The 16,882-nt window shown below is 43.7% G+C and overlaps 1 protein-coding gene across 1 annotated transcript; it reads right to left on the bottom strand.

Moving 5' to 3' along the window:
- Positions 1–1,823: 1,823 nt before the first annotated feature.
- Positions 1,824–4,011, bottom strand: LOC311138306 (neurexophilin-2-like; the record flags this gene model as incomplete). The annotated part of the gene is made up of 2 exons (XM_084172991.1): positions 1,824–2,690; positions 3,967–4,011. The coding sequence occupies 2 exons, from the start codon at positions 4,009–4,011 to the stop codon at positions 1,824–1,826; spliced, it is 912 nt and encodes a 303-aa protein (XP_084029117.1).
- Positions 4,012–16,882: the final 12,871 nt, after the last annotated feature.

Below are 16,882 nucleotides of genomic sequence, written 5' to 3'. Positions count from 1 at the left end.
TACAATTGGTTAGAGGGCTGTAAAACGGCAGCCATCTTCCCGGCGCTGTTTCACTAATAACATGGATACACTTCCCAACCACAACAGTCAGTGAGTATGTGATAAAGAGGTGGTCTCCTGGTACGTAGAACTACATACATCTCTGTGTCCTGAACCGCAAGATACATGGGTGTGTGTGTGTGTGTGTGTGTGTGTGTGTGTGTGTGTGTGTGTCCTGAGCGGATCCAGAAGATACATGTGTAGTAGAGCTCCGGGACTTTCATTCCATCTGAACGTCATTGATCAAGAACATAATAGGATATAGAGTACAATCCAAGTAAGCACTAGGACTGGGTTATTTAATGAAAATCTGCAGACTCCAATCTAGGCTGGGCAATTTCCCTGAACGTGTAGCAAGACAGAGACAGCGAGCCGACATTGATACATAGTATAAGAATAGAGGTATAGGAATGGTGAGAAAGAAAGAAAGAAAGAAAGAAAGAAAGAAAGAAAGAAAGAAAGAAAGAAAGAAAGAAAGAAAGAAAGAAAGAAAGAAAGAAAGAAAGAAAGAAAGAAAGAAAGAAAGAAAGAAAGAAAGACAGACAGACAGACAGACAGACAGACAGACAGACAGACAGACAGACAGACAGAAAAAAAGACAGAAAGACAGAAAAAAAGACAGAAAGACAGACAGACAGAAAAACACTGAATCTGAATGAAGAAAATCCTGATGTCAAACTAAAGATTCCTTTAAGATTCCTTTATTTCTTTCAATTTCTCTCCTAATGTAAAATTAAAACATTCATACATTCTCAAAAAGGGTATCCACAATCTTTATTTATTTGGACATACATGTACAATATTCTGATTGGACAGAAAAATCCTATAGAATAGTTATGTTTTGATATTACCCAGCTGAATAAATTCCTCATCAGATATGATAATTTGTTGAATATTTATTTCCTTATATAATGCCTCATACAACGCTCTTGCCTCATAAAATGCTCTTGCCTCATACAATGCTCTTGCCTCATACATTGTCTAATAAATGTGTTAAGTGAATGTAAAATATAATAGGATGTGAAAATAAATCCCAGTACGGTGTACAATATCATATCGTATTGTATCCAAATAACTCCAGGACTCCATAATAATGATCTTGTATCCAGGATTCTAAAAGTAAGACTGAAACCATGATAACCTTCTAGAACCAATAATGCCATACAAAGAGTAGTCTCCTGTGACAGACTGTTAAGCATATTACATTTGGTTCCGGGTTCCAAGATTCTGGGTTCCGAGATTATACAAGGACAGCATGACACATTTATATCAACAGGAAGGATATGAAGTCATCAACTCAAACGTCCATACTTCCAAGCTTGTTTTGAAGTTTTTAATCGATTTCTCCAACAGACAAAAATGAATTAACACTGATAATAACCAATTTGTAAGAGCTGTATAGATGTTTTTTAAACATTATTTACATTCAAATCAAAGGCAAATAATACAAAGGTTTTTACGTAAATTGTTCGAAAAAATCTGCCATATTTATATAATCTATGATGTCGACTACCAGTACTTCATTTGAATAATATACACAATCCAACGGGAGGTTGAGAGCAGAAAAAAGGCTATCCCCGTCGTCATTGGTCCTGACATTGTGCGTGTTCGAGATTGGACTGCGCAGGATCACTGATCTACAAATCATCTTGCATCCCAAATAACTACACATTCTCTGAGCAAGCGAGAGATCAAGATGAGTGATTCTGCATTTGGCCCTTTGCTTAAACAGATCCCCACAAACACGCTCAAGACTTTCTCCCCTCCCTTTCTTCGCTCCTCTCTTATCCAAGGTAAGGGTGTTCGCTCTGGAAGTTGTAGTCCGGACACACTTTCTGAACCAGCTTATAATCGATGCTAAAGAAGGAGATGAAGATACAGATGACTTTGAAGGGTTTGGCGCAGAGCCAGGCAGAGTGGGACTGAGTGTGCTCTGAGAAACACGTCTGAGACGGGTCGTAGAGACAGGGCTTGGGCTTCTTGGAGCGGTTGGTCTTCTCATACTCCACCCGGCAGTTGAAGGTCTTTACCTCCTTGGGGTCGATGGTGGACTGGTGCGGGGTCTGTTGTTGAGTGATCTGGGTGTGGAGCTCAGGGTGGAGCTGGGCGTGGAGGCCCGGCTGGTGGTGCCGGAGAACCTCGAACTCCACTACTTTAGTTGGAGGGACGATACTCACGGAGACGTTACCGAGACTGGACGAGTTGTGGCGGAAGTAGACGGTGAACGTGCCGTTGATGTGGTCAATGATCTTTCCGGTGACCAAGACGCTGAACTTCATGGTCTTCACATTGAAGTAGAAATCCCCCCAGCCGAAGATCTTCTTGGTCTTCTGGGCCGTCTTCTGTGAGGGTTTGCGTTTGTTACGATAGCCTGTCTGGTCCAGGAGAAGAGACTGATTCCTGGCCCAGTCGTAAGGGTTGAGGAAGCTGTAGGTGGGGGTTTTCAGAGGGGGTTTCATGGGCGGGTTGCCGACCCCGTCCATGCCTGTGGAGAAGATGCGGGAGGTGGTTTGGTAAGGGGGTTTGACTCCCCCTGCGGTGCCTACGGCTCCCCCTCCCATGCCATACGGTAGGGTCTTCATCACTGAGCCTGCTGGACCTAGGTCTAGTCCTGTGTTGTCCTTGGCCACATGCTTCTCCAGTCCCTGCACCTGTGGAGAGAGATAGAGAGAAGGGAGAGGGAGAAGGAGAGAGAGAGGGGGGAGAGATAAAAGAGGGGGGAGAGAGAGGAGGGGATAAAGAGAGAGCGAAAGAGAGTTAGTGTCAAGGAGATGCAGAATCAAGGTTTCAACGAACAGTATTAATTATCATTCTCATGTCATATAGTATGTACAGGTAACTGCCAAAGTAAAGGAAACACCAACATAACGTTTCTTAATAGGGCATTGGGCCAACCACGAGCCGCAAGAACAACTTCGATGCACCTTGGCATGGATTCTACAAGTGTCTGGAACTCTGTTGGAGGGATGCGACACCGTTCTTCCACAAGAAATTCCATAATTTGGTGTTTTGTTGATTGTGGTGGAAAACTCTGTCTCAGGCGTTGAGATCTGGGTTGAGATCTGGTAACTAACACACACACACACACACATGTATTCACTCAGACAACTTCCAGACAGTCCTAGCAAAATTCTTGCTTGAAAAACTACTCTTTGATTACAAGCTATGTTTTATTAATTTTTTTGACCATTTTAATTGAAAACAATCACAGGAAGGTAGTTAATTGTTGTCAGGTGTCTTCATTTGAGGCCATCTGTCAGACTAACTAAATTATGGGGCGGCAGGTAGCTTAGTGGGTAAGAGCGTTGTGCCAGTAACCGAAAGGTCGCTGGTTCTAATCCCCGAGCCGACTAGGTGAAAAATCTGTCGATGTGCCCTTGAGCAAGGCACTTAACCCTAATTGCTCCTGTAAGTCGCTCTGGATAAGAGCGTCTGCTAAATGACTGTAAATGTAAATGTAACACAATTAAACTGTAGGTAGGTAGGCTATAGTGTAATTACAGCGCATGCTGTTACCCAGAAATGATTTGATATTGAATTAAAATGGCTGCATTGGACCTTTAATGTATACAATGACTGCATCACAAATGGCATCCTATCCCCTAAGTAGCGCACTACTAGGGCGGCAGGTAGCTTAGTGGGTAAGAGCGTTGTGCCAGTAACCGAAAGGTCGCTGGTTCTAATCCCTGAGCCGACTAGGTGAACAAATCTGTCGATGTGCCCTTGAGCAAGGCACTTAACCCTAATTGCTCCTGTAAGTCGCTCTGGATAAGAGCGTCTGCTAAATGATAAAAATAAAAAAAAATAAAAATAAATTGATCAGGGCCAATACTATAAAGGGGATACGGTGCTATTTTGTCTCGTGCAGCGAGCGGCAGCTGGCGCTACAGTGCTCCAGTGGTTCCCAACCGTTCTCTGCTACTCTACCACCAGCTGAACGTTGCTCTGCCTGAAGTACCCCTTCATGTACATTTTACCAGTAGGCCTATGGTCTCATACGTCTTCTCAAGTACCCCTAGTTGGGAACAACTACACTACTCAATACAGACCGTAATGTATTCACTCATTCAATTAATGAATCTATGATTGTATCCCAAATTGCACCCTATTCCCTATATAGTGCACTACTTTTGACCAGGGCCCATAGGGATTGGTCATAGGGTTCTGGTCAAAAGTAGTGCACTATATAGGGAATATAAGGTGCCATGTGGGACACAGCCATTCATTCAATTAATGTATCTATTTCTCCTACTTCATTAACAGAGGGCCTCAGAGGGCCGATTTGTAAGGTGAATTGATCAGAGGTGAAACAACTGGAAGTATATTGAGTGCTGGGTGAATCCATTATAAGACAGATGTTGACGAATGGCTATTGATCTGATAATGAGTTGCTGGTGGATTTTTAACAGGTGCTCGGATTCCCTGGGTGGTTCGCTGTGTGTGTGTGTGTGTGTGTGTGTGTGTGTGTGTGTGTGTGTGTGTGTGTGTGTGTGTGTGTGTGTGTGTGTGTGTGTGTGGTCCCCTGGGAGAGAGGAGGCCAGTGAACTCACAGAATCTAAATGAAAGTTTGCTATGGATGGGCTTGACTGTGAGATGACCAAGGAGGTATGTAAACACCATGTTGTTACATGGAAGGCACAGCAGTTGTATCCCGTAGGTAGGTAGGCTATAGTGTAATTACAGTGCATGTGGTTACATTGGACAGACAATATACAGTGGGGGAAAAAAAGTATTTAGTCAGCCACCAATTGTGCAAGTTCTCCCACTTAAAAAGATGAGAGAGGCCTATAATTTTCATCATAGGTACACGTCAACTATGACAGACAAATTGAGGAAAAAAAATCCAGAAAATCACATTGTAGGATTTTTTATGAATTTATTTGCAAATGATGGTGGAAAATAAGTATTTGGTCACCTACAAACAAGCAAGATTTCTGGCTCTCACAGACCTGTAACTTCTTCTTTAAGAAGCTCCTCTGTCCTCCACTCGTTACCTGTATTAATGGCACCTGTTTGAACTTGTTATCAGTATAAAAGACACCTGTCCACAACCTCAAACAGTCACACTCCAAACTCCACTATGGCCAAGACCAAAGAGCTGTCAAAGGACACCAGAAACAAAATTGTAGACCTGCACCAGGCTGGGAAGACTGAATCTGCAATAGGTAAGCAGCTTGGTTTTAAGAAATCAACTGTCGGAGCAATTATTAGGAAATGGAAGACATACAAGACCACTGATAATCTCCCTCGATCTGGGGCTCCACGCAAGATCTCACCCCGTGGGGTGAAAATGATCACAAGAACGGTGAGCAAAAATCCCAGAACCACACGGGGGGACCTAGTGAATGACCTGCAGAGAGCTGGGACCAAAGTAACAAAGCCTACCATCAGTAACACACTATGCCGCCAGGGACTCAAATCCTGCAGTGCCAGACGTGTCCCCCTGCTTAAGCCAGTACATGTCCAGGCCCGTCTGAAGTTTGCTAGAGTGCATTTGGATGATCCAGAAGAGGATTGGGAGAATGTCATATGGTCAGATGAAATCAAAATAGAACTTTTTGGTAAAAACTCAACTCGTCGTGTTTGGAGGACAAAGAATGCTGAGTTGCATCCAAAGAACACCATACCTACTGTGAAGCATGGGGGTGGAAACATCATGCTTTGGGGCTGTTTTTCTGCAAAGGGACCAGGACGACTGATCCGTGTAAAGGAAATAATGAATGGGGCCATGTATCGTGAGATTTTGAGTGAAAACCTCCTTCCACCAGCAAGGGCATTGAAGATGAAATGTGGCTGGGTCTTTCAGCATGACAATGATCCCAAACACACCTCCCGGGCAACGAAGGAGTGGCTTCGTAAGAAGCACTTCAAGGTCTTGGAGTGGCCTACCCAGTCTCCAGATTTCAACCCCATAGAAAATCTTTGGAGGGAGTTGAAAGTCTGTGTTGCCCAGCGACAGCCCCAAAACATCACTGCTCTAGAGGAGATCTGCATGGAGGAATGGGCCAAAATACCAGCAACAGTGTGTGAAGACTTACAGAAAACGTTTGACCTGTGTCATTGCCAACAAAGGGTATATAACAAAGTATTGAGAAACTTTTGTTATTGACCAAATACTTATTTTCCACAATAATTTGCAAATACATTCATAACAAATACTACAATATGATTTTCTGGATTTTTTTTGTCATTTTGTCTGTCATAGTTGACGTGTACCTATGATGAAAATTACAGGCCTCTCTCATCTTTTTAAGTGGGAGAACTTGCATAATTGGTGGCTGACTAAATACTTTTTTTCCCCCACTGTATATCATGCATACATAGGTTTTAGGATCATTACAGTAATACACGTTGGCTATGCAATGAACGTACATGCAACACTTGCATGCAGAGACTAACCTACACTGACAGCCATGTCAGCAGTGTTGTCAGGTGTCTTCATGTGAGGCCATCTGTCAGACTAACACAATTAGACTGCATTATTAGGCCTAATCATCACAGGTCTCTCTGACAGCATGGTGTTATGCAGAGACACCATGGTGGTGGTGGTGATGGTGGTGATGGTGATGGTGGTGGTGGTGGTGATGGTGGTGGTGGTGGTGGTGGTGGTGGTGGTGGTGTGTGTGTGTGTGTGTGTGTGTGTGTGTGTGTGTGTGTGTGTGTGTGTGTGTGTGTGTGTGTGTGTGTGTGTGTGTGTGTGTGTGTGTGTGATGATCATAGCGTTATTATGTTATTATGGCTCTGTGATCATCACACCACCATGGAACCTGAACCCTACTACACCTCAAGACCACGCTGGGTTTTAGGGGTCAGCGAAACCACACACACACACACACACACACACACACACACACACACTCTTACACACACACACACACACACACACACACACACACACACACACACACACACACACGGGAGGAAAGGGAGGTTTATATACTGTGTAAACTGTTGCTAGTGTTGACTCATTCTAATTTGAGACACAACTTGTTTGTGTATATACACAGTACACTAATTATTATTAACTAACTGGTTCCACAGCCTTTTTTAGTTTACTCAATATTGTGTTACCTGAACTTAACATTATTATTTTTGGCATCTTACCTAAAAAAAAAACAACAGTGTGGAACTAGTTACACACACAGCACTGTAATAACATACAATGATTTCAACTGACGTATTTGACGGACTTTGACATACATTGTGCATGTTCATTTATGCAGTAATTATTATTCAACAAGTCCTCATCTAGGACTTGAACTCACAACCTCTTGGTTCATGGCATTCCGAACTTCCTGCTGTGCCACCACGTCTGTATTAATAATCAATTAATCGGACTATTCTCTAATCATTGATTATTCTCTTATTTGAGCAATTGTAGGTTTTTCTGTTTAATGTTTAATGTTACTCCTTAATCACTATGATAAATAAAATCATTTTTCTTGAGTGACATTTTAACAGAGCTGAGATTTACTTTGAAGTGCAAAGTGCAGCAATACAGGTGAAATCAGTTATTGACACCGACATGGTGGCAGAATATTTAGTTCATACAACTAGATTTTTTTTTACTGTGTATTTTCCAATTATCACAGACTGGAAAAATCCAGAACAGTGGAGGTACATAAAGCTTAATTAGCTCCATAAATACATATAAAGTAATTTCACAGTACCGTTAAAATACTTTTCATTTTCTCTGACAGAAATAGATGTAACTTCCCACTGTTCTTCACATCAACCCAATAATCACAAGACTGAGTTCACCTCTGAGACAGGTCCATTAAAGTAATGCATCTGTGTTATTTGGCATAGCACAACACTGAGTGTACAAAACATTAAGAACACCTTCCTAATGTACAGTTGCATCCTCCCCCCTTTATGCCCTCAGAACTGCCTCAATTCGTCGAGGCATGTCGAAAGCGAACAGCCTCAATTCGCAGAGGCATGTCGAAAGCGAACAGCCTCAATTCGCCGAGTCATGTCGAAAGCGTTCCACAGGGATGCTTGCCCTATGTTGACTCCAACGCTTCCCACAGTTGTGTCAAGTTGGTTGGATGTCCTTTTGGTGGGGGACCATTCTTGATACATACGGGAAACTGTTGAGCGCGAAAAACCCAGCAGTGTTGCAGTTCTTGACACAAACCAGTGCGCCTGGCACCTACTACCATACCCCGTTCAAAGGCACTTAAATATTTTGTCTTGCCCATTCACCCTCTGAATGGCACACATACACAATCCAAGTCTCAATTGTCTCAATGCTTAAAAATCCTTCTTTAACCTGTCTCCTCCCCTTCATCTACACTGATTGAAGTGGATTTAACAAGTGACATCAATAAGGGATCATAACTTTCACCTGGAGCAGGTATCCTTAATGTTTTGTATACTCTGTATATAGTGCAACAGTAATAGGTCAATAACCTTTCACTGCTAAGACGATTTATGCAAGATCCCCCCCCCTCTCTCTCTCCTCCCATTTATTCGTCTGTTTTCTTTTGGGGGGAGGGGGATTCTGAAGATGGAGTGATTTTTCTGGTCAAATCTTTTATACATGTATGACAGGCAATTTAACAGGAAAACAATTGGATTAGCAGGCGGGAGAGGAAGCTGAGGACAAATGTTATCGCTATAGAGGAGAGATGAGAGGAGCAAGAACACCTTCTCTAGGGGACGTTGAAACATTAGTCCTTTAACTTCATCTGGTGGGTCTATGAGCAAAAAACACCTTAACACGTTGTTTAGTAAAAGAGGAAACAGAACAAGGTTGATGTAAAGAGCAGCGTGGGGCAGCGTGGGGCAGCGTGGAGCAGCGTGGGGCAGCGTGGAGCAGCGTGGGGCAGCGTGGAGCAGCGTGGACCAGCGTGGGGCAGCGTGGGCCAGCGTGCAGCAGCGTGGGGCAGCGTGGGGCAGCGTGGGGCAGCGTGGACCAGCGTGGGGCAGCGTGGAGCAGCGTGGGGCAGCGTGGAGCAGTGTGGGGCAGCGTGGAGCAGCGTGGGGCAGCGTGGAGCAGCGTGGAGCAGCGTGGGGCAGCGTGGAGCAGCGTGGGGCAGCGTGGGGCAGCGTGGAGCAGTGTGGAGCAGCGTGGGGCAGCGTGGAGCAGCGTGGGGCAGCGTGGGGCAGCGTGGAGCCGCGTGGAGCAGCGTGGGGCAGCGTGGAGCAGCGTGGGGCAGCGTGGGGCAGCGTGGAGCAGCGTGGGGCAGCGTGGAGCAGCGTGGGGCAGCGTGGAGCAGCGTGGGGCAGCGTGGAGCAGCGTGGAGCAGCGTGGAGCAGCGTGGGGCAGCGTGGGGCAGCGTGGAGCAGCGCCGCAATGCGTTATATTTGACAGAGAATGGTGCAGCAGAAGCAACTCCTTTGTTTGCTGCTCTTTTGTCCGCTTGAGAGCAGAGTACCCCGCTTAAAGTATTCATGTTTCAGAGGTAGCCGTTCTAAGTGCATACCAAGGGCCTTGGTCAAAAGTAGTGCACTTTATAGGGAATAGGGTGCGATTTGGGCTACATCCGCAGTAATTGGAGAGTGAGAGTATGTTCGATGAAGCAGGAAGAAGATGGGTTCATACTAACTTATCAAATGCTAGGGGGTTAAGGTGTCAGGTGGAATTGACCTCTGAACTGTCAATGACAGTTAAGATTTATTTTCATGTTAGGAAGCGTTGGATCAATGAGCTGGCTGCTCTGGTCCTCTGATCCATCTAGTTCACTCACATTATCCTTTAAAACGTATCCTCCTCTTAGAGTGCGTGTGAGTGTGTGTGTGTGTGTGTGTGTGTGTGTGAGTGTGTGTGTGTGTGTGTGTGTGTGTGTGTGTGCGCTCGGCCAGAGGATGTGGCCTTCCAACGTCTGACACGGCTCTCTCTCCAAGTGTAATAGGAGAATAAATATGTGTGTATGTCTCTCTCTCTCTCTCTCTCTCTCTCTCTCTCTCTCTCTCTCTCTCTCTCTCTCTCTCTCTCTCTCTCTCTCTCTCTCTCTCTCTCTCTCTCTCTCTCTCTCTCTCTCTCTCTCTCTCTCTCTCTCTCTCTCTCTCTCTCTCTCTCTGAGGAGTGATAATAGGAGGATGAGTGCCACCAGGCTGTTGGTTTGTTTAATTTGAGTTTTATTTCAGATAATCAATTTATTTATATCTCTCCCCCTGCCCTCTTCTCGACCATTGATCTGCTGTTACTGAGTGGAGTCAAATGGACATTCCTCCTCCCACGTCCACACACACACACACACACACAGTCTTGCGCAGCTAACCTTGTGGGGACATACAATTCAGTCCCATTCAAAATCCTATTTTACCTAACCCCTAACCCTAAACCTAACCCTAACCAGTACCCTTACCCTTACCCTAACCCTAACCCTTGCTCCTAACCCTAACCCTAAAACTAACCCTAGCTCCTAACCCTAAACCTAATTCTAACCTTAACCCTAAACCCCCTAGAAATAGCATTTGACCTAGTGGGGACCAACAAAATGTCCCCAGTTGGTCAAATTTCTCTTGGTTTATTATTCTTGTGGGCACTTCTGGTTAAACACGTCCACACACACACAGACACACACACACACACACACACACACACACACACACACACACACACACACACACACACACACTTACCACCCCACATACAATAGAGATGAGCACTGGGCTGAATGGAGTTTAGATTCTTCACTTTCTGCTCACTCCACATATAACTCTTATTGTGTCCGCTGTGAGCGGGCAGTCTTTTAGATTCGGTAGCTATATTTAAACATTTTAGCTTTTTGCTCGCTCTATTGTTTGATTTCCTCTCAACTGAAAATGTTTTGATAATCCCTTTAGTTCTGAATTGCACCAACGAATTGAGGCAACAACATTCATCTATCAGGCAAGGAAGGAATCATTCTGTGAGACAGAATCCAAAATACGACACTTGTAAATAACCGTTACTATGACACTACAATACAATACTCTTTAGCTACACTTGTTGTAAACAAACGTTGCTTTAAACTAGAAGTAGGATCTAAAATTATCATCACAAATGGAACTGGCACAGATGTGTAAGTCTTGATTAGTGTACTGCTGTTAGCTAGCTGCCTGGACAGGCCTACAGTGAGGGAAAAAAGTATTTGATCCCCTGCTGATTTTGTACGTTTGCCCACTGACAAAGAAATGATCAGTCTATCATTTTAATGGTAGGTTTATTTGAACAGTGAGAGACAGAATAACAACAACAAAATCCAGAAAAACGCATGTCAAAAATGTTATACATTGATTTGCATTTTAATGAGGGAAATAAGTATTTGACCCCCTCTCAATCAGAAAGATTTCTGTCTTAATGAGGGAAATTGCTTCTGTGGACAGGTGTCTTTTATACAGGTAACGAGCTGAGATTAGGAGCACACTCTTAAAGGGAGTGCTTCTAATCTCAGCTTGTTACCTGTATAAAAGACACCTATCCACAGAAGCAATCAATCAATCAGATTCCAAACTCTCCACCATGGCCAAGACCAAAGAGCTCTCCAAGGATGTCAGGGACAAGATTGTAGACCTACACAAGGCTGGAATGGGCTACAAGACCATCGCCAAGCAGCTTGGTGAGAAGGTAACAACAGTTGGTGCGATTATTCGCAAATGGAAGAAACACAAAATAACTTTCAATCTCCCTCGGCCTGGGGCTCCATGCAAGATCTCACCTCGTGGAGTTGCAATGATCATGAGAACGTTGAGGAATCAGCCCAGAACTACACAGGAGGATCTTGTCAATGATCTCAAGGCAGCTGGGACCATAGTCACCAAGAAAACAATTGGTAACACACTACGCCGTGAAGGACTGAAATTCTGCAGTGCCCGTAAGGTCCCCCTGCTCAAGAAAGAACATATACAGGCCCGTCTGAAGTTTGCCAATGAACATCTGAATGATTCAGAGGAGAACTGGGTGAAAGTGTTGTGGTCAGATGAGACCAAAATCGAGCTCTTTGGCATCAACTAAACTCGCCGTGTTTGGAGGAGGAGGAATGCTGCCTATGACCCCAAGAACACCATCCCCACCGTCAAACATGGAGGTGGAAACATTACGCTTTGGGGGTGTTTTTCTGCTAAGGGGACAGGACAACTTCACCACATCAAAGGGACGATGTTACGGGGCCATGTACCGTCAAATCTTGGGTGAGAACCTCCTTCCCTCAGCCAGGGCATTGAAAATGGGTCGTGGATGGATATTCCAGCATGACAATGACCCAAAACACACGGCCAAGGCAACAAAGGAGTGGCTCAAGAAGAAGCACATTAAGGTCCTGGAGTGGCCTAGCCAGTCTCCAGACCTTAATCCCATAGAAAATCTGTGGAGGGAGCTGAAGGTTCGAGTTGCCAAACGTCAGCCACGAAACCTTAATGACTTGGAGAAGATCTGCAAAGAGGAGTGGAACAAAATCCCTCCTGAGATGTGTGCAAACCTGGTGGCCAACTACAAGAAACGTCTGACCTCTGTGATTGCCAAAAAGGGTTTTGCCACCAAGTACTAAGTAATGTTTTGCAGAGGGGTCAAATACTTATTTCCCTCATTAAAATGCAAATCAATTTATAACATTTTTGACATGCGTTTTTTCTGGATTTTTTTGTTATTCTGTCTCTCACTGTTCAAATTAACCTACTATTAAAATTATAGACTGATCATGTCTTTGTCAGTGGGCAAACGTACAAAATCAACAGGAGATCAAATACTTTTTTCCCTCACTGTATATGATGTGAGATAAAACCATCTTATTACCATGGCGATAAGCTTGAAAGGAGTAGAATATAAAACTGAAGTTACAGCATTGTACGGGTCACACACAGGATGACAGAGGCTGTTTTCAGTTAAAAGGCTTAATTTTTTATTATGAATTTTTTAAAAGAATTATATTGTTTTCACTCCATAGTTTGGTGGTGGTGGCGTTTCAGTGTACTGCCAAGACATGTTCCATTTCATGAAGACACACAGGTTGCTTTCCAAATGGCACCCTATTCCCCATAGGGTTTGACAATAGTGCACTGTGTAGGGGATAGGGTGCCATTTGGGACATACTGCATATACAGACACAGGGCGAGGATGTATCCATCCATTCTATTTTGACAATGATCACATAACAAAATAAGAAACTTGTTTTTATTTCCCTTCCCCCAAAAAAATAATAATAATAAGAAGAAGAAGAAGAAGAAGAAGAAGAAGAAGAAGAAGAAGAAGAAGAAGAAGAAGAAGAAGAAGAAGAAGAAATTACATTTAATTACAGAGAACAAAATAAAGCCCCAAGGAAAAGAGATAAACCAGCGGGGGAAAATTAGGGAAAAGAGAGAGAGAGGGAGAACAGAAGAGAAAAGGCAGTAAAAGTGATTTGTCAGTCCGGAGGTGTAGCTGGATTATGATGAAAATGAAAGGCACTGAGTCAGGGAGTATCAGAGAGCAGCAGCAGATATCACACAACCACAGTAAGGGGTGCGGGGGACGATGGAACTGAGAGAACAAATTAGTGGAGGAGTGGAGGGAAGAGGGAGGGAGGTGGGGAGGGAGGGGGAGAGAGCGAGAGAGAGAGAGAGAGAGAGAGAGAGAGAGAGAGAGAGAGAGAGAGAGAGAGAGAGAGAGAGAGAGAGAGAGAGAGAGGTCTAATAAGACATACAAGACAATATGAAGAGTGTCAGAGAAAGAAAGAAAGAAAGGAGGTGAGGTGAAATGAACACAGTATACTGCACACTGCCTTCAGTATTCAGACCCCTTGACTTTTTCCACAATTTGTTATGTTACAGCTTTATTCTAAAATGTATTAAATAAATACAAATCCTCATCAATCTACACCAAATACCTCATAATGACAAAGCGAAAACAAATTTTTTGAAATACAATTTATAAAAAATTTAAAAACAGAAATATCTTATTTACATAAGTATTCAGACCCTTTGCTATGAGACTCGAAATTGAGTCCAGGTGCATCCTGTTTCCATTGATCATCCTTGAGATGTTTCTACAAATTGATTGGAGTCCACCTGTGGTAAATGTAATTGATTGGACATGGTTTGGAAAGGCACCCACCTATCTATATAAGGTCCCACAGTTGACAGTGCATGTCAGAGCAAAAACCAAGCCATGAGGTCGAAGGAATTGTCCGTAGAGCTCCGAGACAGGATTGTGTCGATGGGAAGGGTACCAAAAGATTCTGCAGAATTGAAGTTCCTCAAGAACACAGTTGTCTCCATCATTCTTAAACGGAAGAAGTTTTGAACCACTAAGACTCTTCCTAGAGCTGGCCGCCCAGCCAAACTAAGCAATTGGGAGAGAAGGGCCTTGGTCAGGGAGGTGACCAAGATCCCGATGATCACTCTGACAGAGCTCTAGAGTTCCTCTGTGGAGATGGGAGAACCTTCCAGAAGGACAACCATCTCTGCAGCATTCCACCAGTCAGACCTTTATGGTAGAGTGGCCAGACGGAAGCCACTCCTCAGTAAAAGGCACATGACAGCCTGCTTGGAGTTTGCCAAAAGTCACTTAAAGACTCTCAGACCATGAGAAACAAGATTCTCTGGTCTGATAAAACCAAGATTGAACTCTTTGGACTGAATGCCAAGCGTCACGTCTGGAGGAAACCTGGGGGTGTTTTTCAGCGGCAGGGACTGGGAGACTAGTCAGGGTCGAGGGAAAGATGAACGGAGCAAAGTACAGAGAAATCCTTGATAAAAACCTGCTCCAGAGCGCTCAGGACCTCAGACTGGGGGCGAAGGATCCCCTTCCAACAGGACAACGACCCTAAGCACACAGCCAAAACAACATCTCTGGAGAGACCTGAAAATAGCTGTGCAGCGACTCTCCCCATCCAACCTGACAGAGCTTGAGAGGATATGCAGAGAAAAATGGGAGAAACTCCCCAAATACAGGTGTTCCAAGCTTGTAGCGTCATACCCAAGAAGACTCAAGGCTGTAAACGCTGAAAAGTACTGAGTAAAGGGTCTGAATATTTATGTAAATGTATTATTTCAGTTTTTTATTTTTAATATGTGCAAACATTTCTAAAAAACAGTTTTTGCTTTGTCATTATGATGAGGGAAAAACCAATTTAATCCATTTTATAATAAAGATGTAACGTAACAAAATGTGCACTGAATGCACTGTACATAGGACACAGAGAGAGATAATAAGATCATAACAAGAGAGAGATTAGGATCTCTTCAGACCATAAAGAATGCATCCCTAGCTTCTACAGCAGCAATACCATTTAAGGAGACTAGTTCTGGAGGACTGAGAGGCATAGTCAATAATAATGGATGTGTAATTCAGATTTGATCCTTTAAAACCAGCTGCTTGACCATTAGGTATAATGGCTGGTTGATTCGAAGCACACCGTGTGCCTTTCATCAATGAGAAACAAATGAAAAACAGTACACTTATGCCTGTATATTTTCTCTTTGCGTTCCTCTGTTTGGACTGTACACAATTATTTGTTTGTCTGCCTAGCTTTCACACAGTTACATATAAACAGAAGAAAAAAAAAAGAAGAAAAAAAAAAGATATGTAACGAATGAATGAATAAGAACAATATAGCATGTTATATAATAATGCCTGTTTAGTATGATTGAAGCCTTCCTTTCCATCCACACCATTGTCTTAGTAGACTGGTTTATCTACACTATGCAGTGGGTGTTGTATATTACCATGACTGTAGCAGGTGGCACTAAGGCTTGAACAAGAAATACAAATTAATCTTGTGTCCGTTAGAATGTCATCTTCCCTTTTGAAATGAATGATATTGTATTTTCTACCCTTTAAAAACGTAACCTCCAGATTCTGAACGGGATCCAAGACGCACACACTTAATTCACAGACAAAGTTATCTCCTCTACGGTGGATCTTGCAGGCTGGCTTGGTCTGCGTTGTGTTTTGGCAGTATGGCAGGACAGGACATAGAGAGACTGAAGGTATCTCTCTAACAGGGCTGGAGCGTTAGGATACACTTCCCTGGACTGGAGCTCTCCTTACTATTCTACAGTTCCCCTGTAGACTCACTCTATCGCTGTGCTGTTACATTTTAGTCATTTAGCAGACGCTCTTATCCAGAGCGACTTACAGTTAGTGATTACATATTATTTTTTTATACTGGCCCCCGTGGGAATCGAACCCACAACCCTGGCGTTGCAAACTCCATGCTCTATCAACTGAGCTACATCCCTGCCGGCCATTCCCTCCCCTACCCTGGGCAAATTGTGCGCCGCCCATGAGTCTCCCGGTCACGGCCGGCTGCGACAGAGCCTGGATTCGAACCAGGATCTCTAGTGGCACAGCTAGCACTGCGATGCAGTTCTTAGACCACTGCGCCACTCAGGAGCTCATGCTACAATCATCTTCTGGACCAGTGATTCTCAATGGACTCCCAGGACTGCACATATTTGTTCTAGCCCAGCACTAACACACCCGATCAACAAATCAACTATTCAGCAAGCCCCTCAGCAGATATCATCTAGCAGACATAAATGTATAGAAATCTGGAACCTCTGTAAGGTGCTGTAGGCCCTGGCGATATTGACCAATAACTGGAAGAGGTGATGCAGTGTCACAGCTTTACAGATACATCTACTATCTACAGGAAGAATGGATTTATTTCAGCCAGGTAACGATGACATCATATTGAATACTCTAAGAGTTAGAGGGTTAACGGCAGTATACTACAGGTAACGATGACATCATATTGAATACTCTAAGAGTTAGAGGGTTAACGGCAGTATACTACAGGTAACGATGACATCATATTGAATACTCTAAGAGTTAGAGGGTTAACGGCAGTATACTACAGGTAACGATGACATCATATTGAATACTCTAAGAGTTAGAGGGTTAACGGCAGTATACTACAGGTAACGATGACAT

This window comes from Coregonus lavaretus (assembly GCF_964263955.1).
Source record: "Coregonus lavaretus genome assembly, chromosome: 12".
In the NCBI taxonomy this organism is placed as follows: Eukaryota; Metazoa; Chordata; class Actinopteri; order Salmoniformes; family Salmonidae; genus Coregonus; species Coregonus lavaretus.
This window is presented reverse-complemented; position numbering and strand designations above follow the sequence as displayed.